Here is a 27,670-nt window from a genome sequence, read left to right on the forward strand (position 1 = left end):
CAAGTGATGCCAAAGTCAATCATATAGGGCTCATCTGTGTTGGACATCCACATTTCTATGACAGGTTCCAGTATATCCACAGGCAAACCACTGTTGACTTCCCATGAGGTGTTAACCCACCATACTACACAGTGTGTAGGGTAACACGAAAAAGTCTCTTATTACTGAAAATGTGTTGAAATACTTCATTTAATTCCGCATTTTTAAATGTATGTAGTTTTATTTGTATCTCATTTTAAAATGTTACATTTCAATACATCGCTGTATACTAATACTGTTTTTGTTTATAACACTGCAGGTATCCGTTGGAAAGACCCTAAACTGCATTCCCATTAGCCACAGAATTTGATTGTGAACTCGAGATGCAAATCTGGCACTGCATCTCCGAGTTGACTGTAATTTGGGCCGCCAAAATATGCTTTGAGGCTCACAGAGGCAATATATTAGATAGAAACGAGATACGCTATGTCTGAATAGGCTCTCACCTGTTTTGGACCCATGCGCTTAACCTTAACCAATGCGAATTCAACCCCGATGAAGCTTAGAAAGCTGGAGTTCAAAATAACTCACAAACACCTCGTTGTGAAATGCCCAATGCAGAATATGTCTCTGTTTGATCGTCCACGCCGTTCATGGTCCACCGTATACCACATCCGGACAAATCATGGCAGATGTGGATACCTGATGCAAAAATGAACATAAACACTCTCCAGTGTGCGACTGTGATCATCCAGAACAGACCATCCAACGTATAACGACGCAACGCCCGACCCACAAATACGAGAGGAGACATCGCAGAGATGATGATGCACTCCGCTGCTCCTGACGCAGTCGTCTGGCTTGACCACCTGAATGTGAGATTGTAATTGTTGCTCTTTATCGACATCAGCAGCCGTACGGAAGAATATGAAGAAGTGAAAGAAAGATAGAGATGCAACTATGCAATTGCTTTGCTCATGCCACTGATAGTGGGGAGGGCTACCACTCTAGTGAGAGCTCTAGCGAGCACCCAGGTGTAGTTGATTTTGGCGCAGGTAAATCCCATTGGGCAATGCTCATTTTCGATGTGGACCTGGTTGTAGCAACAAAAACAACAAAAAATATTAATCATAATCCCTCTGTACGCTTTTATTTGTTCGAACCGTTCTTGTAGGTTGGGTCGGAATCAAAACGATTAAATGAAGCACGCGGGACGAATCGCAGTTTAGAGTACTTTAGGAAAATTTAATCGAGTCGTGAAAAGTAATACAAATAAATACGCCTCAAGGGGACATTACTGAATTGCACGTGGTGACGAACCCCCCACGGGGGTCTGCGCTACGATTGGTTAAAACCGAGCATCACGTGTCGCTTCGGAGCAGCCAATCGGACGCCTTCCGTGAGCACGGGCCTCAGCCTCGCCTGGCCTGGCCGCCCTGCTAATGTTTCCTGTCGACAATCAATAGCCCGGTAATTCATAAACATGGGAGAGAAATTCGACAACCTGGAGGAGCACCTGGAGAAGTTCATCGAAAACATTCGGCAGCTGGGAATCATCGTGAGCGATTTCCAACCGAGCGGACAAGTTGTGTTGAACCAAAAGCTGTGAGTTGTTTTTTCTCCCCGCGCGGCCTAGTCTTCACCCCTCCCCTGAGCCTGATTCCTGCCGCTTTAGATTCTTACATCGCGGTACCTTATCCAGGCCAGACCGGCGAGCCCGGGGCATGCTCCGTGAATCATTCTTAAAGCCATTCATTCGAAATGTATATATTTATACGCTATGAATAGGCTACGTTACATTTACAGACGTGTGGATTAAGACACGCGACTAATATACGTCGTTGATTTCGGGTGTGTACGACTGTTCGATCAACTGCTGGATGGCAGCCGGCCACGCCGTGGAAGTGGTTGATGGGTTTCTTTACCCACTCTAGATTTGAAGCTTTCGTGACTGCAAGGATTCAAACTCGGTAAAGTCACGTAGGTAAAATAATAATATTAAAAATAATAATACAAATAATAGAAATAATAATAGAAATAAAATAATAAATCACAACGTTTCGGAGGCAACACAAGTCTCCGTCATCAGGTGGGACCGTCGCAGCTAAATTTACTGTATCAACTTCCGAGGAGCACAGAATTGCAGTACACTTTGCAACAAGTCGCTCTTTGCTGGACCGCCCTCTTGATTCCAGATGCGCTTCTGCGGCCGTCAGGAAGCCACTGGAGCGATGCACTTTTAAATTATCTAAACTGAAAACGAATCTCTTTAGAATTGCTTTTTGTGTTTAGTTTGTACTTTCCCCGCACCTATTAGCACGGTTGGTTACATACGGTACGAAAGAAGTTCAACATACGTACATGCAATTAGACCCGCAAACTGTCACGTCTGTTATGTATGGTGATCGCTTATGTAAGTCGCATCCAGATTGAAGGCCCCCGCTTGGCTTCCAAAATATGCCGAGATCTGGCGCATTCCGAGTGATTTGGTCATAGGCTAATCGAATACAATGTACTGCAATTTTTGAAGGTAAACGTGCGTGTCCCCCCATATATATTGTATCAGTACATCAAAATGTGAGCCTTCCCCCACAAATGTTATCTTACTGCTAGATGGCTCGGGAATAGCGGCACAGCAACTTTGTATTGACCTTGTGGGGAGTTTCCAGTACTCCGATTTATTCCCACATGAAGCCAGACATTAATAGAAGTGACCAACTTCCAATGTAGAACCCTCGTGAATAAGTCTTGGCTCTGTGTGTGTTTTTATTGGTGAATATAGGGCTTTATAGTCAATGTATTTGACCTAGAAAATAGGACCAATTTCAACCTGAGTCGTCTGCAATCGGGAATTTAAATACTGCTGGGCTTGCCTGATGTTATTGGTAAGCTCACGGAAACTGCATGGCCTCTTCAGCACAAATAGGCCTATTCAGCTGTACCGCATTGTAACAAATAAAAAGAACGTGCATCTGTAGAGAATTGTTGGTTATAAAATAGACATCCGCATTACAAAGCATTTAAATTTAACGGCATCACAGAACTGTGGAAGTTGATAGAGGCACACGGGAGAAGAATACAACCGCATTGCAACGTACATTTGGACTGTCAGTCAGAAGTAGAAGTCTTCAGCCTGGCCCTGAAGAGGATGATTAAGCCGTCCAGGCGGCCATATGGTGCTTCAAATATTGTGGACAGCAGAAGAGAAAGAGCGAGTTTGACTGGGATATTTGCAGGAAACCTTATACTTACCACGTTAATCATTAACAAACCAGTCTACCTAACAGTTGTGTGCAAGAGTCCTTCGGCATTAACTTGCACTTTTCTTGAACATTTTAAAGTGAAGTCTATTAAACAACCTATTTTGAAGATATTCCCCAGCAGCACAGAGGCGTGTATCTCATTAGTATTCTACCGACTGAATACCCAAACTACATAATTCTTTAGGGCACATACCATTGTGCATTTCAGCTGTTTTCAGATTTTCCTTCACGAGAAATGTCAATACACTACGCCGTCTCGCAGCATGACATTCTGTTCACCAACGCATTGGAAATACCGAGACTGGTTTGTACAGCTGTGGCTTTATTTAATGCAGGAATTGCCAGATGTTGACACTTTCAATGCAAACATTTTAAGCGTCTGTAATTTTATGGTTATCTGGAACAAAAGTGCAGGTTATCTTTGAATGACTGGTAATGAAATTTATGGTTTGGAACATCCAGAAATAGCTGATGGACAAAACTGGAAAATAACAATCCTAAAAGTTTCTCTAAAATATATCTAAATATAGATAGTACATCTAAAATAGATGTTCATTGTGCTAAATATTTCACTTGCTCATTTGTGGTGAGTTGTGGTGTGTTGATTTATCTAAGCACCGATATCACGCCAATTTCTGTACAGTGATAAAGTTAAATGTAGTCCTGCAATTGCTTGATTATGCCTTTGCTGGAGGAAGAGCCTCCACTAGAGGGAGCGCTAGAGAGCCCCTCTGGGGAGGGTATCATGGCCTTCTCTTCCACGCTGGCCAGACATCTTCGAAATGGTGGAGGTATCCACACTTTGCCCTGCCACGTGCGTATTTGGTGATCGACTGACATTGATGTAAAACTGCTGGGTGGGACAGGTGGGCGGGATTTAATGAGCTTGACCATTTCAAATACCATACCAGGAGATCAAACCTGCGACCTCTATGTGAATCATTACACTTTGGCAGTATCGTGATGTTAATATATTGACTGTTTAGTATACCGAGTGGGATTTGGCAGGTGATATCGCTAGAAGCCATCATTGCTGATTAACAAGGATAGTGACAGAATAGCAACCAAAATTATGAGACTGGGCCACAGAGGATGACCATAAAGAAAATGGAGTGATGATATCAAGCCTGGAGCGTGCCATTCAGACTCTGTCTACTTGACGGACCTGTTCTCCACCTGAGGACGGCTGCTTGCGTTGTGGCCGAAACGTCGTGATAATTATTTTATTATGTTTTATTTTTATTATTTTATTACTTCCCTTCTACGTGACTTTACCGAAAGAACCAAGAAGATGAATCCCTGCAGTCACGAAAGCTTTAAATCGAAATTTAATATTCAAGAGTAATTGTGGCATTGCAGGAACATGAGGTATGGTGACTCCCATTGGAAGGCCTTCATCCAATAGTGTCTGGATAATTGGTAGCGATGATGAAGTTACGGGACATCTGAAAATTGTTTAATATCACCAGCCACTGGACTGCTGTAATGTAGCTATACAGTAAAACTCATATCCTTCGGTTTTCAAACACTGATATTATTTTGTACAACATTTGATCGTCCTTATTCCTAACATTGTTGACTGAGCTTTGTATAACAGGCCACTGCTGACAGTCAACGAAAACCAGTCCAGAGTGTCTGTATAAACATATACTGCTGAATAACTTGTCACCAGAAAGCCCACAGGCGAGCAGATCTAAATATAGTTTTGTTTTTATGTAGTTTAACGGAGCATTTTCACTTATGTAAACAGTATAATGTATACACAAGAATATGCCATAACGCACAAGGGTTTGTTTTAACATATAAATAATTGTTCCTGAAAGAACAAAGGTGACTCCTCATCTCTAGCTCGGCAATGCGAGCGCTTTGAACAGAGCGTGCCGTTCCTGCGTGTTAATTTCGACGATCTGTTTAGATTGTAAACTTTTATGGCAACATAATAACATCTCGTCTAAAAACACATCTTAAACCCGTTTATTCTATGTAGCTCTCCTTCTCCCTTGGCCTTCCCTTAACTTTATTCTTACAAGGCGCCTTGCAAATACATTAAAATTATAATTCCAAGTGTAAATTATTATTAATAATACAATGGTGGTTAACGACCCCATCATTCCATTCTAAAGCGAATGCAGTTTCATGCTGGTGGAACGGATTAAAATCAAATTTGAATAATACCTGCACGTATTATGTTTAATATATACTATAATCATGATGTTATATAGGAATGCATCTCTGAATGTTAGGATGTTTTTCAGGGAGGTTCTGAATTGGGATATTTTTACGAAGTTAATGTGTAAGTACAGTAATGGTAACATTCTAAAAATATTCTTAGTTCTTTTGGTAAAGTCACGTAGAAGGGAAACAATAAAATAATAAAAATATAAAACAATAAAATTCTCACGACGTTTCGACTGCAACAGAAGCAATCATCATCAGGTGTGAAATCCACAGCAAGAAAATACATTTTCTATTTTCTTGTTTTATATTTTTATTATTTTATTGTTTCCCTTCTACGTGACTTTACCGAAAGAACCAAGAATATGAATCCCTGCAGTCACGAAAGCTTTAATTCAAAATCCTCAAAATACTTGTTTTCCTGAATAGAGAACATTGGATCTTCTCAAATTGTGTACCTCTACATTGACAAAGAGTTAAATATATTAAATAGTAGAGTTTTCATTTTCCGAGATTAAATCAAATGTGTGACTAATCATTATTTTTTGGGTAGATCGCGTAAGTAAAAAACGTGTCATAAACCTTGCTCCACCCGGCATAGTCAATTAATAAAGTTGTCATGTGAACAAACTTGCCAGTTTATTACTGCTTAAGCACATCGGTGGGTTGGAGAGAAATCTCACAGAATTTAACAATTTGGTACAACGTATGTATATATATTATACTTATTTTGTACCATACGCAGCTAAACGTGCTAATCGGTGGTGCATAGAACGTTGCGATGACAAAATGTCATTGTCCTCCAGTCTTGAATGTAAATAGGTGATAATAGGGTTTCCCCCCTTTTTTCTCGCGACAAAACTGAAACCTTTTGCAAGGAATCATGTTCACATTAACCACAATATTTGCAGTCAAAATGCAAACAAAAAACAACTCTGATAATTTATGCATTGTCCTTGAAACTGATTGGTCCACACCAGAGGCAGCTTTCCTAAGAGCCTAGTCTCATACGGTGTTCGACCAGATGACGCTAAAAGGCGCACAGTTCAAAGACAACGCACTATCAGAGTAATGAGAGCTCGGGGTAAGCATCTACATCATGAGGCCTCCTTTGCCAGTACCAAAATATACTAATACGGTTTTTCCCTTTTTCTCGCGACAAAACTGAAACCGTTTGCAAGGAATCATGTTTATATTAACCACAATACTTGCAGTCAAAATTCAAACAAAAAACAACACTGATAAGCTGTCTCTGGTGTAGACCAATCAGTTTCAAGGACAATGCATAAATTATCAGTGTTGTTTTTTTTGCATTTTGACTGCAAGTGTTGTGGTTAATATAAACATGATTCCTTGCAAGATTTCAGTTTTGTCCCCAGAAAAAAGGAGAAAAACCCTATTATATTTTGGTACTGTCAAAGGAGGCCTTGTGATGTGTAAATAGGTGGTTTGTTCTTATCGATGTGCATCCACAAGAGTGCAGTAAGTGGCAGGAAGCAATACTTAGAAGTCCATGTATTTGTGTCAATTATATTTCCTTATTTTACAATAACTAATGTTAGATATGGTAATATGAAAGTAACCTTTGTGTGTGCACATTGACATCAGACCACCTATTTAAGGTCCAAGACTGGAAGACACGATTACAATTCTGTCACCTGCCTGACGATGCTGACTGTAGCTATCAGTGACACGTGGTCTACCCAGTTGTTACATGTTGTGAGATTGCTCTCCAACACACCAGTGTGCTGAAGCAGTAAAACATTGGCACGCTTGTTCACATTACAACTTTATTAATTGGCTGTGTATGGTGGAGGAGGGATTACGACACATTTTACTTAGGTGATTGACCCAACAATGTATGCTGAATCAGAATATGTATTGCATAAGCTTACGTGTTAAATTTAATGTATCTTCATGTATTATCATTACTCTGGCCTAAATCCAAAGTATGGAAGTAACACAAAACTATGTATGTATAATACAGTATTTAATCTGCACCATGACTGGCTTCCTAGGTCTACCTCCCAGCAAAGGTGACTTTGTGAAATCGTTGACTCGCTGCTGCTTAATGTACATTGATGCTCTGTCCAAAGCTCTGCTATTTTATTATTGCCAGTAGTATGCTTTCTGCTTTAAAAAAAATCAAATATGACCTTGCAGTTGAACAATGGGAAAGCGAATTGTGAATTCTCTGCAAGAAAATTCGACTCTTACTGCATGTTAATCCACAGTGGCCATAATGTACCTTTGTGGAAATGCACCACTGCTTTGTGACGATGACGAAGAACGTGTCGCAACACAGCCCCGTGTAAAGCGCTGTTTCCAGCGGTGAGTGACACAGAAGGTGCGATTCCCATTGCGGCAGAACATGAAATTAACTTCACATTATTTGTCGCCATCTCCGCCAAGGTGTTGCATGCACCCTTAATTAAAACACAATATGCGGGTAGACATTTAGCCGTACGCATTGACCGATTTTTTTTGCTTATTTCAACTACCCATGGCCTCGTAACCTGGAATTTCTACCACTTGCCCCACACTTGCTTGAGCGGCGAGAGGCTTTGGATGGGGGGGGGGAGCCCTTAAGAAAAAGCCCTCTGAAAACCCTCTTGCCATGCCACAGTGCAGCTTTTATAGTGGTTACCAGTAATAATGTTTGTGCAACATTGTGGCTTTATATGCATTTAAAAGGTGAAGATTGGTGCATGTGGAGAGGTGCACTTGACCCAAGTTTGAAAAGCCTTCTCAATTAAAACAGCTCGTATAAAACAATATATAAATATGCACTTGGTATGTAAATCATACATGGCTGCTTCTATCTGCCTATCACTCAATGCTGCCTGTTCTATTTCCCATAATGTATTTTAATGGCTGAGTTACAGAATTACACTACAATGATCTGCTACAGCCTGTAAAAAGGCACAATTGTTGGAGCTCTTCCCACAGTCTGAAGGTTACAGGTTGAAGGGAGGTGCCCGCTTCTCCTGTGCGACGTTTAGATGAGTTTGAGTGTTCGCCACTCTTCTTGAGGGAGCTCAAAAGCCAGGTGGTTCTTCACTGGGTTGGTGATGAGGCTCTTGCCCGTAGTGAAATATGATCAAGCAGTCCCCATGACTAACATGGCTTGGAGAGACTTTCATCCAGCAGTGGATTGATAAAGGGTTATAACATTACACTGATTGATCGCAGTGTCGTGTTCACAGCACCAGTTTGTACAAATTTGATGGTTTGATTTTTACCACTATCTAGGTGTCTGGGGTATCAGATGTTAAACACTGCATGACGCTATAATCTTGAGCATAACATTTCATCATGTACAGTTAAAATGTTGACAATTACCTGGAACTCGATTACAAAAAGTATTACGAATAAGTACAGTGAGGGAAAAAAGTATTTGATCCCCTGCTGATTTTGTACGTTTGCCCACTGACAAATAAATAATCAGTCTATTATTTTAATGGTAGGTTTATTTCAACAGTGAGAGACAGAATAACAACAAAAAAATCCAGAAAAACGCATGTCAAAAATGTTAAAAATTGATTTGCATTTTAATGAGGGAAATAATAATTATTTGACCCCTCTGCAAAACATTACTTAGTACTTGGTGGCAAAACCCTTGTTGGCAATCACAGAGGTCAGACGTTTCTTGTAGTTGGCCACCAGGTTTGCACACATCTCAGGAGGGATTTTGTCCCACTCTTTGCAGATCTTCTCCAAGTCATTAATGTTTTGAGGCTGACGTTTGGCAACTCGAACCTTCAGCTCCCTCCACAGATTTTCTATGGGATTAAGGTCTGGAGACTGGCTAGGCCACTCCAGGACCTTAATGTGCTTCTTCTTGAGCCACTCCTTTGTTGCCTTGGTCGTGTGTTTTGGGTTATTGTCATGCTGGAATACTCATCCACGACCTATTTTCAATGCCCTGGCTGAGGGAAGGAGGTTCTCACCCAATATTTGACGGTACATGGCCCCGTCCATCATCCCTTTGATGCGGTGAAGTTGTCCTGTTTCCTTAGCAGAAAAACACCCCCAAAGCATAATGTTTCCACCTCCATGTTTGACGGTGGGGATGGTGTTCTTGGGGTCATAGGCAGCATTCCTCCTCCAAACACGGCGAGTTGAGTTGATGCCAAAGAGCTCCATTTTGGTCTCATCTGACCACAACACTTTCACCCAGTTGTCCTCTGAATCATTCAGATGTTCATTGGCAAACTTCAGACGGGCATGTATATGTGCTTTCTTGAGCAGGGGGACCTTGCGGGCGCTGCAGGATTTCAGTTCTTCACGGCGTAGTGTGTTACCAACTGTTTTCTTGGTGACTATGGTCCCAGCTGCCTTGAGATCATTTACAAGATCCTCCCGTGTAGTTCTGGCCTGATTCCTTACCGTTCTCATGATCATTGCAACTCCACGAGGTGAGATCTTGCATGGAGCCCCAGGCCGAGGGATATTGACAGTTCTTTTGTATTTCTTCCATTTGCGAATAATCGCACCAACTGTTGTCACCTTCTCGCCAAGCTGCTTGGCGATGGTCTTGTAGCCCATTCCAGCCTTGTGTAGGTCTACAATCTTGTCCCTGACACCATTGGAGAGCTCTTTGGTCTTGGCCATGGTGGAGAGTTTGGAATCTGATTGATTGCTTCTGTGAACAGGTGTCATTTATACCGGTAACAAGCTGAGATTAGGAGCACTCCCTTTAAAGGTATGCTCCTAATCTCAGCTCGTTACCTGTATAAAAGACACCTGGGAGCCAGAAATCTTTCTGATTGAGAGGGGATAAAATACTTATTTCCCTCATTAAAATGCAAATCAATTTATAACATTTTTGACATGCGTTTTTCTGGATTTTTGTTGTTGTTATTCTGTCTCTTTGTTCAAATAAACATACCATTAAAATTATAGACTGATCATTTCTTTGTCAGTGGGCAAACGTACAAAATCAGCAGGGGATCAAATACTTTTTTCCCTCACTGTATCTTCCTCTATATCGAGTTCTGTGGCGCCGTGGTTGGAACTTTTTCTCGCAATCGAAGGAGTTTTCATATCCCGCTGAGCAATCAACTCGCTTCTCTGCGGCAAACTTGAATTTCATTCATATAAATACACCCTCTTTCCGAAATAGTTATTTGCTTTTTCAAATTGCCGTACCACTTTACGTAAAAGCAAAATTGGCCATCTTTTAGAGAGACTCGCCTATCCATGTAAATGTGGAATATCCACATTTAAGTAGGGAGGCACTTTGGTATTTGTAAGAGATAACAGCTTTGCTTGTGTCTTTATTTATTCCTCAGTAGACTGTCAGGGGATTTAAGAAACATTTGGCCTCCCCCACACCTCTGATTAGCACGGTTTTCTACGTACGGTGCAAAAGGAGTTCGACATATACTTAGTATGAAATTAGTTCAAATGTCATAGAAATCTGATGTCATTTTATGGATTGACCCACTACATTTATCCATAACCCCTTACAGAAGAGGATATGAACGTGAATGGGCTGCCACCCCCTGATTAAAACAAAACAAACGTTGACTTTGATGACAGCCATGCGTGTTGATTATTTCCTCTGTTGGTGGAAAACATACACTGCAATCAGTAATTTGCTCAGAGAACGCTTCAATGTAATCCTGACTCTTTTAGAAATGCTGCTCAAGGAGGTAGCAGCTGACAGCTCCTGCACACGTCACGTGATATTTCGTGTTTATATCTCTCGACGACGCTGGCAAAAGCCGGGAGGAATTTTCACCGTTCATCGACGTTATCGCGCACCTAGGGGCGTTATCCTTGTCCGCATGTCGCAACATTACCCCGTGTCTCTTTCCCTTCTTTGCAAAGGCAGTTGTGCACACTTATCTCAATGACGCACATCAGTTCCAAAACGCCATGTGTTATTTTGGTGGTTGAGACACATTAATGTCATCGCAGTGGAAGGGTGCATGTAGACGCTGCACAATAAGAAGGAAAAAAAATCTGCTCTAGTAATTCAATCCGGTGATAAGACACTGGCCGGATGGCACGGCACTTTCCAACTCACGTCATGTCTGGTGGTCTCCATTTCAAATCCCATTCAAAGATAAACTCTTCATCTCTATAGCAGAATATAACGTGCATGCATATTTTGGACAAGGTGAAACGTTATGTTAGTATCTCCCTGCTCCTGAGCTTGGGAAATTTTCATCTTTTGATAGCCCTCAACCGGTCGAAGAAGTTCCATATTCCATTGGTCGGAAATTTGGACTTGCTACCTTCCAGTTGGGAGCCGACCTCCCCCCAACTGCAACACCACCCAGCCGTGTATAGTTCAGCAAGGCCCTGAGAATACAATCTTGCTCTTCAGAAGGCAATGTTGTTACATGTCTGTGGTGGTGTTTTTGCAGGAAATGTTTTAACGAGCGTGCGTACGAGCATTGTCAACACGCGCTTGTCGTCGGATCTGCCAGCAATAATTAGTTTTTTTTACCGCAGGTTGCTCGCACAGTAGCAGCTGCTGCCAATATTGTGTGGTGCTAATGCACTTTCTATTGACAGACCCGCTGCATGGCAGATTGTTAATTCTCTTGCGGCGGGGGGGTGGCAGTTGGCGTGCTTGCGTCAGTGCGAAATATTTGACTGTCTGACGATCTGCATGATAGCCTGGTGGCTTGGAGAAGGGGGACCATTTTACATACCGGGCTATTGAACTTGATAGCCGGCCACATCAATGAGCGTCATTAATGTCGTGCGTCATGCAGCAGTAGGGGCAATGAGTGTTGGTACGCCTTTACTAGGAACCTCTTGTAAGCGTCAACCTTTTAAGTGTTTTTCCTCGCAAGGAAATTGCGGGAACCACATTGTGTTCATGGCCTGGCTGAGCTGCGCTCTGGCTTCGAGTTTTATAACCCTTGCAGTGTGATGATTGTGAGGCAAATGGCCAAACGTCGTCGTCGTCGTCACCACGTTCAATCCAATATAACTCTCTTTTGTTTACAGCTGTGTAATTGTAGGAATAGTATTGCAGGCATTATTGAATTTGGCTGAGAGTTGTACTACTCGGGCCATGGTGCTAAGTCGCAGAGCTTTAATGTGCTTGGTGTAAGCTCCGTTTTGACACTTGGTGAGAGAGTGTTCCAATGTGACGAGTTCAATGGTTGGCAGTCAAGTCATGAGTGATGCCTACAAATGTCTGTAACTAGACTTCTAGATTGTGAAGGCAAGGGCTGTAAGATCGTGCCTACAAATTGTCTGGAACTCCTTTCCTCCAGTCTCTCTCAGCTATGTAGCCTATTTCACCATTGTTAAACCGAGGTTTGATGCTTTGATGCGTGCATTGCCTTTGTACTGTTCTATCTGTTGGCGTTCTCTGGTGCTGACATTGGAGAGACAATGTCATAAAGAGGGCTGTCTGGTGTAGGCCAATCAGTTTCAAAGACAATGCATGTATTTCGATTTAAAGCTTTCGTGACTGCAGGGATTCATCTTCTTGGTTCTTTCGGTAAAGTCACGTAGAAGGGAAGTAATAAAATAATAAAAATAAAACAATTAAATTGTCATGACGTTTCGATTGCAACACAAAGCAATCATCATCAGGTGTGAAACCCACAGCAAGAAAATTTTTAAAAACCGCCACCTTTTTTCTAAATGTCTTGCTGTCGTTTTCACACATGATGATTGCATGTGGTGAAATCGAAACGTCATGACAATTTAAGTGTTTTATTTTTATTATTTTATTATTTCCCTTCTACGTGACTTTACCGAAATAACCAAGACAATGACCATGCATTATCAGAAGATGATTGTTTGCATGTTTTGCCACAAGTGTGTGTGCTTAATGCAAACTTGATGCCTTGCAAAAGGTATCTATTCGGTATTTCAATATCTTAACACCTCTTGTGTTTGACCCGTGGGCTTTCGCGATCAGTATTATTCATAATAAAGTTTTTGTTTTGGATTTACTCTCCAACACACTGGTGGGCTGAAGTAGTAACTTATTGGGATGTTTTGTTTACGTAACAATTCTTACTGGTTGGCTGTGTCGGGTGGAGGCGGGTTACGACACATTCATACTTACGCGATCGAACCCAATTATTTTTTATTTTGGACCTCCTGTGTTATTGCTCGAAAGGACAAAACCTATTCTTATGGTTTGGTTGCTGCAGCTCCTTACTATTAAAATTTCCCTCTCTTTATTACTGCTAATCCTACTTCCTCCCTTTATGACTGCTAATCCTACATAATACACGAGCATAATATGACTTTGAGACCCCCCCACCACCTACACATTCCACAAGTAGTGACTAATCCCATATCTTCCTTTCCATAAATATGCTAAATTCCTCTATGTAAATTCCTTTGTCAAGGCGTTCTCCTCCTCTAACCCAGCTTAAATATACGCTGCCAAGCTTCGTGGTGTTCATTCGGATGCTGTCTTTCCGACAGCCCTGTTCTTCACCTGAGGACGGCTGCTTGCGTTGTGGCCGAAACGTCGTGAGAATTGTATTTTATTATGTTTTATTTTTATTATTTCTCTTCTACGTGACTTTACCGAAAGAACCAAGAAGATGAATCCCTGCAGTCACGAAAGCTTTAAATCGAAATTTAATATTCTAATTTAAATTTAACTCAATTCAAGACATTTGTTACATTGCACTTCCAATCTTTACGCTAGCTTCCCTTGTTCCCCATTTCCTAATTTACGGGCCTTATGGCCTTTACTTAGTAACGGTGATTTAAAAAAATGATGATGACAGGATTTACAGGGAGCACACAGTACTTGTGTTAAACACATTTCAAAGTCAATTCAATTGGTGAAATGTTTTTAAGTAAAAAATGTGAACCCCGCTAAAAAGAGCACTGGGAGATGCTGATCTACATTAGCAGTCGGCGATGGAAATTCTACCTTCCATTGTCGGTGGGCCAATTTCTAAACAGGGTAATCTCTGTTAATGAAATCATGAATGTTGATCCGATGTTCATATGGGGAAAAGGCGATTTAGGTTTCCTTTGTCCGACTGAACTTATGGGATATAATGAAATCGTTTCGTAACATTAATCCTGTATTGTACACATAAACAACATCCATATGCTGAATAAAATTGTACAATAATACAACAGACAACACACAATACAAACACGTCAATACATTTTACTCTAAATTTGAACGCTTTGTTTACCTTCGATGTGATGATGATAATGGGGCTGTGATGATGCTACTTGTGTGGTCATCAGTGCACTTGTTGCTACACTTTCCCTGATTGCCTTCTTGTTTTTCTTTACGTAGCTGACTGTCAGCTGACTGTTGACATGTTTACCATGTAATGGCAGACGCACTATCACCACGATAGCAAGTATATCCAACAACTCTACTTTTTTTAGCTAAACTCATTACCTTTTGTTTCTGCCTTTTTTACTTTTGCTCTCAATTCCTGACGCTTAGACCCCCACAATGGGAAAAAAAACCCACCACAAATAAGGCGAAAAGTGGCACAAAAGGCACTTGAAGAGCAACGGTTTCAGCATTTTCGATGGCAGCCCCAAGGTCACCAACCCACTGGTGTACTGTGCGAGGCCAGGACCTCTCGCCCACGATGCGATGTCGCCGAATTGTGAGCAGTCGCAGCAGTCGCATTGCGAATAGTGGAGGGAGAACGGCGCGAAATTGAAACTGGAATACAAATGTAAATTCGCGAATAATCGCGTTTTGCTAAAGAAAAAAATTCGCGAATGAAGAAGTTTGACTGTATAAGGATTGATATTCCTCCTAGCTTGTGTACAGTTTGCTGATGTGAGAGCTCTTGATGATGCTTAATGGTTGCATGAGTAAAATGCCACTGTGCCATATACCCTCCTCCACCTGACACAGCCAAATAGATACCGTTGTCACGTGAACAAATGTGCCAGTTTTTATTGCTTCAGCTCGCCGTTATGTTGGAGAGCAATTCACAACATTTAGCAGTTTGCTACGATGAAAGCCTATGTATTAAATTCAAGGTCAGATTTCTGTTTACTGTAATTATATTTCTGTGCCGTTCCAGGGTTTGTTGCTATTAATTGCCCATGCAGATGCTTTGCTTTGTACGTCACCCACAAAGTGTGGCATGCTCGGTGGGATTGTCTAAAAGCGCTTTCCGATACCCTTAACAGCTTTTCATGCAGATCGTTTGCACAGTCTGATGCAAATGTGACTTGTACGTGTAGTGAAATAATTCTCCAGTCCGAAGTAGTTGGAAGTGTACTTGGCCTGCTGCTGATGTCAAGTGCATCTGATGCAGTTAATTGAGTGATTGATAGTCCCGGCTTCATGAACAATAAATCCATTAGCCAACCTGACGTGGGATAGATGTGGATGCAAATGGAAGCCTTTTAAATGTTCAAGATGCAGAAGAAAAATTTGGTTTAATTTTGGATGCGGCTAGTTGACGTTAAGAGACCTGTTTAAATGAGTGTGGGACTGTTGTTGATTGTTGTTTGTGGCCTTGAGCGAGGTCATGAGTGGAAATTACACATTCCCATGGATGGCTGTAAGCCGTAACATAAGAAAGCCACCCTTGAATTGCCACAAAGTTTGCGTAATTTTTTGTTCAGTTTCAGTTTTCATTTATTAGGTATAGCCATGTGAGCCATTCGGCTCTTGAATCGGGTGCAACTGCAACAAACAAAAACATGAACAAGAAAAACATATTAAAGTGACTATGCGCAAACAGAAAAATCCAGGAAAAAACTGCAAAGTCTTCCAGAAAAAAGCACCGTACACCAACGCTGTGCAAAAATCCCAATGGGATGCAAGTCAAACAACAACAACCACAAGACAACTTCGATTAAAGCCATCATTCTAACACCGTACTACAACAAACAAACATGGCCAAACTAAAAAACGTTTTCGAAATCACCAAAATAATGCCATAAGCAATGTAACAGTGATCATAAGAACTGTGACCGAATTTCACAATAAACGACATAAACAACATGTACCACCAAACCCTGTAGTCATAGCTGGCTGCATGAGTCAGTGATCCCCTCCCCCCCCCAAGGAAAAATGTAAATGGTGGTGGTGGTTTTGTGAGTCAACCACTGGCCAACGTTTGAACGTGGAACCTTCAGACTGTTTTCCATTTGCTGTTACCACAGCACCACCTGGTCAGTAATATTGTGGCTTTGTGGGTTTAATGTCGGACACAGACAGTATTGCTGGGCTCCTGAATTTGAATCGCTTACTCCGATAAAGATGAAAAAAGTTGTTGTTCACTTTTTGGGCGCGAATGCAAACAAATAAAGACATCGTTGGGTTTGTCTGTACGATGGTTTATTCATAGCTTAGTTTAAATGTATTAAATCAGCTAGAGGTTTCAAGTTAAAATCCTGTTTTGGGAGTGTATCAGCCCAGAATACGTCCGCAGTTAATAAAACGAGAGAACCACGGTATTTGGGCACTCGACAAAAGCGTTTGCCCTGTGGATAGACAGGTCCCCATTATAGAAATGTGGAATTCCCGTCGCTGCCTTCAGGGACTCCCAATGGAGACTTGTGCTCACCGCTTGAGTGGGAGGGACGCTGTGCCTGTGGCTCCTGGACCTGGGGCTGCCAATTGAAATTGGAATGCGCCTGGTGGGTGTTTTTTTTTTCTTTCATCTGCAGGAACACAATGATCGGCGGGCTGCAAGAGATTGAGAAATGCCGGCAGTCTCTTCACGATGTGCACGTACCGTTGGAAGTCTTTGAGTACGTTGGTTCTCCTCGCCGCTCGTGATGCACTCGCACGGAAATTGCATTGCGTCTGCCCACACTCGCCGTAATCTGCCGGCGCTACACACAGAGTTTTGAGTAATATCACGTCCAGTTTTGACGCTGGGAGTAAAATGTATTTTCGGGGCGTAAAATGCCATGTTACCTTGAAAGCCATGAGTCATATTGATAAATGCTGTCAGTACTTGTTTTAAAGACAACTCACAGAGCATGTCTGAATTAGAGAGTTATATTGTATCTGCACTCTCACTTGGAATTACTGTTAAAAAATGCACAACATACTTAATTTAAAACATAGTGTTTTTGTTCCAAAAGTAAATCATAATCAGCATCCTATCATTCAGCAGTGAACCTTACCACCCCTCCCCCCGCAGAACCTGAGAATCACATGACCACTCCTTGGCTAAGCATGCGTCGGTTATTTCTGCCGTCCAAACACAATGTGGAGCAAATTGATGCTCGTGTTATTACAGAGTTTAAGTCTGATGCTCAATTCATGTTGGTTAAATGTGTAAAATGCCCAGTAGCGCAGCTTACCTTGAAGCGATGATCTCTACCGTCTCGATCAAGTTTAGTTTGAACAGATTGAGTTGATAATCTATCACTTGGCGAAAGAAAATCTGAATATTGCAATTTTAACTCCTTATTGGAGGTTGAGTCGGCAATCAATCATCCTGTGGTTTATCATTTTGATCCCACTTTGTGGGCTGTCAATAGTGGTCTTCCTATGGATAGACCAGTCCATGTCATGGGTTTATGGAATTTACACTGGTGGCTCAAGGCTGCTAATGAAAGATGAACGCTTTACTACTCTTGCTTGAGCAGGCAGACTCTTTTAATAATTAAAATAAGCCTTTCGTTCGAGCGAACATTGATATTATAATGAAAAAACGTAACTCCGTTAAAGAGAAACTTCGAAAAAATATATTGAAATTGAAATCTATATTGCATTTAGTGCCGTAACAGCTAGTGTCACCAGGATCTGTACAATCATTTGAGAATCGATTAAATAAATTCGTCTTTGCGGAAGGTTAGCATTGGTCATCCTATTGAAAAATGTACCTGCCATGGGAATGTGGAATTTGCACAACTGAATCGGGGCTCCCAATGGAGATGAGCGCTCCCGCCCCTTTGCTCTATTGAGCAGGTACACGTTTTTACTTTTGACGCGAACATGAGTCGCACTGCGTTGGCGGGCGCTGGAGCAGAATTTCTTTGACCTTTGCCACAGATACATCGACCAGGGGAAGAACCCCCAGCTCTACACCAAAGAATGCCTGGAGCGTGCACTCGCGAAGAATGAGCAGGTCAAGGGCAAGATCGACGCCATGAAGGTCAGGGCACGCAGCAGGGCTAAAACATTCCTCTAAGGGAGAATATCGCACGTGTTGGCGAGCTTTATATAACCAGTTAAAATCTATTGAGACCACTATGTCTCCTACAAAAACATGACATTTATGTTGGGGGACAGCCAAACAACCCAAACAAAAAGTCTCTCAAAAAGGGGTAAAGGTGAGAGAGGAGGAGTATGGGAATTAAAAAGAATGCCAGGTAAGAGGAACTGAAGGAACCGAAAGACATATTGTGCGAAACCAACACAACGCACCAGACCACGCTGACCTCTCTGACCGCCCCGGTCATACTGGTCGCACAGACGATTAGCACGGTTGGCTACTCACGGTGCGAAAGAAGTTCAACATACATACAGACTTGGTGAAATGCCTTGACTGTACGGAGCGAACCAAGTACCTGTTAGCTCAAGTACAGTTTATTTTACTGAACCAGGTGAGAACTCAAGAGACCAGGATGGTCTCGTTTGCAAGAATGTCCTATGGAATTAAGTCTGCCAGTAGCAGGTGATGATTTTCCTCCGTGTATCATCCCGTTTGAATAATTTGCGGGTAATTATAACATTTTTGGAATCTTGACGCCCATACACAATGTCCTTCTCTTGCGAATGATGTCACAGGGATCTTTAACTTCGGCTCTGAGTAAACAGGCGGCATATAGTATTATTATAATCTGGATTGTCTCGGCTAATCTGGGCTGTCTCGACTGCACCGATGCCATTTTTCATTTATTTAGCATCTGAACGTGATGAATCCCTGTTAGAAGAAGTCAGTAGCTGTGCATATTTATATCTTGGGTAAGAGGAATCTTTAAAGGGAAATTTTGATGGGAGCGTGAGGCAAGGGTCGAATACTACAGGCAGAGAGGGGCCTTATTGTACAGAACGACGAAATGATCATTTACAGACTTGGGAGAAGAGGAAAGTCACCCGCTTGGATTTAATTGAGTAGAAAGAGTGAATCGTTCGGATAGCCAGAGGGAGGTTTAGGACCACAGACGCAGCAGAGGAGGAGGAGCAATTTCCACCAAGCAGAGGTTGAATGGAGGTCTCCAGAGAAGGTGTTTTTTGCTGGAGCGAAGGCAACAGGGAGGGGAGATGGAAAGTGATGAGAGGCGAGAGGTAGTGGAGTTGAGATCAAGGAAGATCTTGAAGACTGAGGTTGATGCGGTAATTTAATCCAGGATTTCACTGGGTCACCAACCACTTTATTTGCTACATCCGCTTTCTCAATGTCTATCTAGCACTGCTTTGTCTCTGCTCACATGAGTGTCAGTCATTCTCAGAAACTGTTATAGGCATGGTATGATTCAGACCCCCCCCCCCCCTAGCGTTTTGATGAATTTTTTGGTCACAATTAGATTCAAGTACCAAATAGTTTGTCTAATTTGTATTGATTCCATTTTTCCCTTTTGTTTGCACAGTTTTGGCTATGTCCTTGGCTTAGATATAACATCGTGTACTTTGCGTATAATTAGCAAAAATCGTTAATCTTTCCTACGCGCATTGTGAGCATCACGATCGATCTTAATCAATGAATCGACAGATCCTCACGTCCTCATTTTGCTCCTTAATATTGCATCCACTCTCTAGCGGGCGCCAATCCCACGCTTGGCTGGCACTCATTCGGGCTGCGTGCAGCTGCCCCCGCTGCAGGCCGACACGTTGACCCTCCTCTCCTTCCACTCTCACAAATCTGCTTTCGTTCATCTGTCTCTCCTACCTCGTGTGGCCCAGCAGGGTCATCCTTTCTAGGGTCACGAAAAATTAGTACCAATTAGTGGGAAGTCAACAGTAGTTGTGCTTTTCAAAGACTCGCCCCCCCCTGCCAAATTAATGTGGAATTTTTACCACTAGCTCAGGTTCCACCAATGAGAATGAGCGCCACCCAATGCTCCCTTGATACTTTAACCTTTATTTCATCATTTCCATTTTTTTTGCAAGGTTCACTAGCTTTGTATGATTTTTTTTACATATTCATGTTGGTGTGTGTCATTTTTCCTATTGGGGATTTGTGTTATGACGCACACATAATGGCCTACTGTTGAGAATGATGTTAAATGGGTGTTTAATGTCCACATTGCAATCAATTGTGTGGTTCGGTGATGAAAGCCTGATAATAAATAATGGAACTGTGTATGACTCGTGTCTTGAAACCCAAGCGTGGAAATAAAACGTTTGACCCCTATTTGTCAATAATGTAAAATAACCCCCAAGGTTGAAGAGTGACTCATGGCATTGATGCTCACGTCGATTTGTTAAGCCACCAAACTCCAAAATGTTTAATCCCCAGGTAGTGATAATGATCGACCGCGTGGCTCTGGTCAGCGATCGACTCCCAATCGGAAGGTTCGACGGTTAAATTCTTGGCTTGTGGTCGAGTACGGACTATATCATCTCTCCTCCTGAGGTTGGTAAAATAAGCGCCACCTTCTAGCGGGTAAAATGTTCGTCATTCCGTGGAGAAGCTGGCGCCTGCTGCAATAATGCCAAATCATTTCCACCGACCTGGCTTCCACCGGTGGAGGCATGAGCACATGGGACTTGTTTCTCAATTGAGACGGATATGCTGAGGATTTATTTGCAGTCGAAGCGAAAGCTGTTTTCATTTGCGGCCAGTGTGATGGTTTCTGCACCATCCTCTCTAATTGCACTCTCCCCTTTCTGAAAATAGGGCATTTCGCACCAAATTCAGGCCCATGGTCGGTCACCTCCGTGGGCTGGAATAGAAAAGCGGCAGAGACGGGGCACCGCAAGGCGTAATCTCCCGTGGAATAATCAATGTTGTGTGCTCTGCGCGCACGTGGGCGCGTGTAATTTATTCGCAAGGTCATAAGCAATTTCACTCAAACCTTATTGTTTCCAAGTTAGCGTTTGGCTCCTTCCAAGCCAGTGAATTACCTATTAAATAATTCCTCGTGGTTTTTTTGGGTTTCTACAGCTTGATGCAGCAAGCAAAGGTGTTGGCCCAGTGAAACACGTAAAACTGACTTGTGCCTTGGTATTGGGGAACAATGTAACATTTCTTTGTCGAATCCAGAGCAACATTTCCTGAAATAAATGTTCTTATTAATCCCGCGTGATCAGAGGGTTCTGGCTGAGTGGTGCGTTATAGCATTTACGTAACAGTCGTGGGTTCAGTCGTGGTCGGGGCTAGATTCAGTCTGTCATTCAGTGCTTCTGTGGGAATTAAATAGTGATTGGCCTACAGAGAATGTAGAATGTTTGCTGTTTGCTCATGGCCGCCCACAGAGATGAGTCGGGGAGCGGTAGTTTCGCGGCGACCCGCGTTCGATTCCCGCTGATGACTAACACCTGCAACGATTATCTGAACTGGTCCTGGGCCTCCCCTAGGTCGACTCGGCCTCATGATTACCTGGTGCGGTGTGTAAACATCCCCACTAAGGAGACAATGGCAGCCGGGCATAGTGCTGGTCTTAACATGTTCTCGCTAACAGCACTTGCCTCAAAAGTTTGCTATGGCTATATCGGGAGATTTGTCTTTTGCATATATTTGCGTGTGTGTTTATATTTCACGCAGTCCAATACTCTACTTTGGTCCAAATGGATGTTGCTGGTGTAAGAGCGCTTGATCTGCGATCAAAAGATTGTGACTTCAAATCCTGGTCAGAGGTTGACTCGTCCAAACGTGTAGCGTGTTTGTTAAACTCTGTTGTTAGGCTGTACCGCTCGTGCATGACTACCTGAATGTTGATGAGGAGGCCTGGCTGCTTGGCGGAATGAGCGCGGTGCGAGGGTTGGGACGGCTGGAGGATGAATGCGCTGTTGAGCGACACGCTTGACGAGTGCGCGTGATTAAATTTAGGCAAAATGCCCCATCCCTTGCCACCAGCGTTTATCCATGCCTGCCCCTGGCTCGGGAAAGTGGCGTAAGCAGGCGGTTGTCATAATGGTAGTGCACAGCCTCTACAGATACCTTGCTGTGCTACTGCTGCCACCCACCTTGAAGATTGCCCCATCATGCCCGACTGTTTCTGGGTCTCTGAAGTGCTGGGTAATTGTCAACTTCATTCGCAGTCTGTAGTCAGTGGAGGAACTTTGTACGTTCCCCTGGCAGGGGCTGGTGTATGTTTTGTCAGCTATCAGCAGCATAGCTCGTGTTGGCTTCTCGGCCAACTGGTGCAGCGTCCTCAAGACAAGTGAAGCTCATTTCACCAACTCTCATGGGATTAAATAATCATGCAATTAACTATATATAAACAGGTGACAATATATTGAGATAAGTCTCGGTGGACTGTCGGCTGTAAGGCATGGTGATATTATGACCTTGCATAATCTAATCAATGTCTAGTATTTAATCAATTAACACATATCCCATTTCTTTTTTACAAAGAAGCGTTGTCATCCCTATTATATATGAGCGTCGTTATTAATGTTCTGCACTGAATATCCTTTCAAAAGAGATTATGGCTCTGATTGGAATCTCACTTGGTTGACAAGATGCAGTGATTGACATTTGGTAATTTTTGGGGTCTTGTTGCTGTGACTTTTCCACACAATGGGGGGGGGGGGGTCACCCTCACCAAATGCATCATACTGTATTTGTAACGTCTTGCTGTGCTTTAGAAGTTTCTTGTAGAAATCACTGTCATCACTCGTACTCATAGTGTTCTGTATTAGAACCCACCTTAGTATATCTTAGTAAATATATAACATATTGCGGTGGACTTCCACCCAGCTAATTATAATGGACGTATGAGTCACCCTTCCCCTGCGATTGAATTCCATGATTCAAGGTCGTGATGTGAATCAGAATTACATTTTTTTCTGTCTTGTACAATTTTATCCATGCCATTTGTCTACGTGTGACATTAGCATACAATTTGCATAAATCGAATATAATCTTGTTCTCGCCACGTGGTTCAACTCGTATATCGCGAGTATGAGAATCGGTTTTCATCAATGAATCGATGCATTATTACACGCCTGCTGTTAATATAATGGATGTGGAATGCACGTCTTTATTATTTTATTGAGCTCTTGAGTCAAACCCCAGGGTCTGTGGGAGCAGACCATAGAGGCTGAGTGTCGACTCTTCAGCAGCACCGAAGAAAGGAAATATTCCTGACAGAGGGTGGGACTTGATGGCAAGCTGACTAATTTTTTTTTAATGTTCAAACTGTATGGAAAATGGATCAGTGTGCTAAGTGTCTGACGCCATGGTAGCCTTTGACATTGGAATGGGTCAGATCACAGCGGTGTTCATGCGGACAATCTGATGAGAGTCACCGTGATGACGAGATATTCACTACCTCTTCTGGTATACAGGAGGTCGTGGGTTTTATCCTGACACTGATGCCTGTATATTTGGATTTTGCATGATCTCCCTGTGGTCGTGTGGCTTTTTCTCCGGGTCCTCCGGTTTTTCCCTCCACATTCAGAAACATACGTTTAAGAGTATTTGGCTGCTATTATTTTCCACGTGATAAGCCACTTCGTTGGTGCCATCATTTTTTTGCCATGTCGCTTCTGACAGAGCTATTTAGCTGAGTGGGCCTTACCTGGTAAAAAAATTGATTTAAAAAATCCTCTCTGTTTCCACCACAGTCGGCCATGGATTTGAGTCCGCCTTTGTCAGTAATTTCATGTCACAGCTCTCATCTGCACTCCGCCCAAACACTGACTGTCCTCTGCTTAATCACAGTCCAGTAATTCGTTTCACAAAGCCATGGGAGTTAAAAGGGACAATCGTCGTGATTGTAGCAATTATGGGCGAGGCTAGCAGGATAATATAAAAACAATACTGCCTGGAGGCCTCACCATGCCTCCCCCTCAGAGGAAGCTGGGCTTCAGGTCGATTAACGCAAATCATTGCTATTGCCCTTATCCACCGTATATGTGTGTGCTTGCCACGCATACTGCGTATGGGCAAGAGTTAAACTCGCCCTGTCTCTAATCATTAACACGTTAACGTTTGATGTGGGCTCCAGGCTCCCCAAATCCCTAATCTCTAAACCTTGGGCGATGATGAATGCTGCAGATGATTATGGTGATACTGTTCCACCACGGAGGAGTGTCGTTAACTCTGTAATACATTTCGCACGATCGAGATGCATCCCTGTTAATCCGGTGCTTGTAGAGGTGGGATCGTGGGTCAAGTTGAGGACCCGACGTGGGAGATGCCCCATGTGCGGAGCTGTGTGGTCGCCGCTATGGGAAGCAGTAAGAGCAGCAACTAGGTGTCTGACTCAAGATGGATGGAATCGTGAGTGCAATCTCTTCATGTGGAGCTTTTCTCTGGGTACCAAGTTTGCTACACACACTCAAAAATGGAAAACGAGGATTTGGTTCACGGTACATAATACGACACTCCCCCCCCCCGCCCCTTGTTTATCTTACCCTACATCAACCCAAACAGGAACTATGTTGAATGCAAAATGGGATTAAAATTTCCTAGTTTTAATATAACTTGTATGGTAAAAGTATAGAATGAAAAAAATGTCTGTAGGATCAGTTTCAAAGGCAATGCGGATATTGTCAAAGCACGTTTGTATGTTTTTACCACAAGCATGTGTGCTTCATGCAGACTTGCTTCCTTGCAATAAGTCTATATTTCATGTTTGAACATCTTAACAGCACCTCTATTATTGCTGGAAAGGGTAAAGCCTGTTCATTTTACATTTGATGCAGTGGGTTTGCTGTCCCCTGCTCCATTTGTATAGCTCATCGGATTCCTCCGGTCTAAATAAAGTTTCAGATTCTGGTATATGAATTTTCAGCCACCTCTTCGTGGCTGAGCTCTGTACCCACAGCGCTGTAAACACCAAAGGTGAACAGTTGGTGATAGGAGAGGGAGGGAGTTGGGCTGCTTGGGGGATGAAGCACATTGGCAAACCAGACCTTGTCACATGGCCCTATCCCTGACCCTAACACCACCGTTGCCACTTCACCCAACCTCCATTTCACCTTTTCTTCACTTTTCACATTTAGTGTTCACAGTCCTACCTGGCCGTATGCTTAAAATAGCAATGTTTCCTGGAAGAACACCAACAACTTGCATTTATATTCCACTCATTATGTAACCAATGTCTCGAGCAGGGGTCTGCAATCTTTGAAAGAAGAAGAAGATACTTGAATTGTTTTTGTCTTTGACCAAACTAGTTTGAGAGCCACATCACTCACAGAGCCACTTGTATACATACACAAACACAGCAGTAGGTATACAGCAGATCACACATTCTGGCTTAAGTAAACAAAATAGGTGATGGAATAACCTGCAGCTATTTAGTTTTTCCCCCCTCTTAGTTATTCTTTAACAACACAGTTTGACTGTAGATTTTGTTGTCACCAAGACACCCCATAGTGAACTATTCCCTGCCATATTTAATCAATCATCTTTACGTAAAATAATTTTTAGGATTTACACTTTTTTTTTAATTGGCTGCCCGCAAGGGGGCAACCAAAGAGCCAAATGGAGGAAGCCAAAGAGCCACCGCATGCGGCTCAGGGGAGCCGCAGGCTGACGACCCCTGGTCTAGAGTGCTGTGCTTAGCCTATGGGCGGGGGGGGACCCCCTATTGGCAGCTGTCCCCTAAGAGTCTGACGGCGAGGTGTGGTACGGTGAGCGAAAGCTGCACTCGCTGACGGCGGCGCGTCGCCCTGCACCGCGTGTCTTTTTCAGAAATTCCGGAGCCAGCTGATCGCCGAGCTCAGCCGCGTCTTCCCCGAAGAGATGAACAAGTACAAAGCGATCCGTGGCGAGGACGGGTCCGCGACGTAAGCCCGGCCCAAGATGCCTTGCTACTTCGTCTGCCTCCCATGCAGTACCACGTTCCCGTGCCCGCCTGGAAACAGCCACGGGACGCATCTTCACCTTCCCCCCTCCAACACGAGAATGCAGATCCCACAAAGAGCCATACGGACTGTTGGTGCAAGTGCTGTTGGTAATCGCCTATTTTAACCAGCCTAGCACATAATAGGGCGGTGTAGCGAGGACCACGCCTGGCCGCCTTTGTCTCCCCATTGCCGATGTTTACACACAACATGTCATAGTTTTAAAGTTGAGTAGGCCTAAGCGGAGGTCCAAGACAGCAACATATTCTACTTGCCACTGATGTTTGCCAAGGCTGATGTTCAACTTGAGTTGCTGATTTCATAGCACAGTACACTAGCATGAATAACCTCTTCCCACGTTGAAATGCTCACACATATGCACATTTACACAGACACACGTGGTCTCTGGGTCTGTGGCCCGAGTTCAGAATGACTTTCACAATTAAAAAAATTGCCTACGCTAAGACTTGTGGCGTAGGTTCTGGGAGAATTTGGGGGTGTTTGAGACCCCCCCATTGCTCATGTTCCACACTCGCGTGTGATCTTACGCACAGACACGGACACAAATATCCCCCGTGTAGGCTGAGCAGACTGTTGGGGCAAGTGCTGTTAGCGAGCACCTATGACGGCCGGCACGGCACACGAGGGGGTGGCTGGCCAACGCCAAGCCCGAGCCACCTTTGTCTCCCTAATGGCAATGTTTACACACCGCACCGGGTCCTCATTTGAGGCTCAGTCGACCTCGGAGAGGTTCAGATAATCGTCGCGGGCGTTGGCCGTGAGCGGAAATCTAACTCCCGCTCACGGCCAACCGCTGCGCTACGGCCCCCCACACACATGCAGACTCGCTGTTACACACACACACGTGGCGGTTGACGATGTCGTTCCAAGTGACTGCTGTCGGTTGAAAAGAACAACCTCTGGCGATTATAAAAAATCAACACAAAGCAAGGCCACTTTGTGCTGAATAGCAAAGGTTTTTTTTTATGCTCGTTTAGCTTCTGTAGATATATCATCGGTGTTCCTGCAGAAGTGATGCAGCCCCCCCATTAGGCTCGGGTCAGCACAATGTGAAACGCGCTATCAACTCGGCAGCCTTCAGGCTCTGCCAGTTCCGATTTCATGCGGGCTGCACAGCTTCGAGGATGAGCCCTTATCCTTAACAGCTCTAGACACAATTGCGGCATTAGGGGCATGACGAGTCTTATCGACAGTCTAAAATCCACGTACAAAAAAATCACTAAACCCGAGCTGTGGTTTGCTAAAAAAATGTAAAATGGTCACACGAGGCTGCTGTATCAACTGGGGTAATAATTTCTTTGTAGATATTAAATTGCAACGTTGTCCGTTTGGCTGCAAGAATTCTGTGGTGTGCCTCGTTATTTAAGTTGTA

General features: G+C 43.2%; 1 protein-coding gene across 1 annotated transcript; it reads left to right on the top strand.

Moving 5' to 3' along the window:
* The first annotated feature begins 1,361 nt into the window (after positions 1–1,361).
* MED10 (mediator complex subunit 10) lies at positions 1,362–27,670 on the top strand. The gene is made up of 4 exons (XM_078864172.1): positions 1,362–1,584; positions 17,028–17,111; positions 18,367–18,469; positions 26,126–27,670. Exons 1-4 carry the CDS (start codon positions 1,463–1,465, stop codon positions 26,222–26,224), a joined length of 408 nt encoding a protein of 135 aa, XP_078720298.1. The 5' UTR covers positions 1,362–1,462; the 3' UTR covers positions 26,225–27,670.

Source organism: Lampetra fluviatilis, chromosome 17 (genome assembly GCF_964198595.1).
Source record: "Lampetra fluviatilis chromosome 17, kcLamFluv1.1, whole genome shotgun sequence".
NCBI lineage: Eukaryota > Metazoa > Chordata > Hyperoartia > Petromyzontiformes > Petromyzontidae > Lampetra > Lampetra fluviatilis.

Excerpts from the sequence above, each read along its gene's own strand:
- MED10 (XM_078864172.1), top strand. The coding sequence starts at position 1,463 with ATGGGAGAGAAATTCGACAACCTGGAGGAGCACCTGGAGAAGTTCATC. Across the intron at positions 1,585-17,027 it reads GTTGTGTTGAACCAAAAGCT|GAACACAATGATCGGCGGGC; the intron begins GTGAGTTGTTTT and ends TTTCATCTGCAG. Across the intron at positions 18,470-26,125 it reads GCAAGATCGACGCCATGAAG|AAATTCCGGAGCCAGCTGAT; the intron begins GTCAGGGCACGC and ends TGTCTTTTTCAG.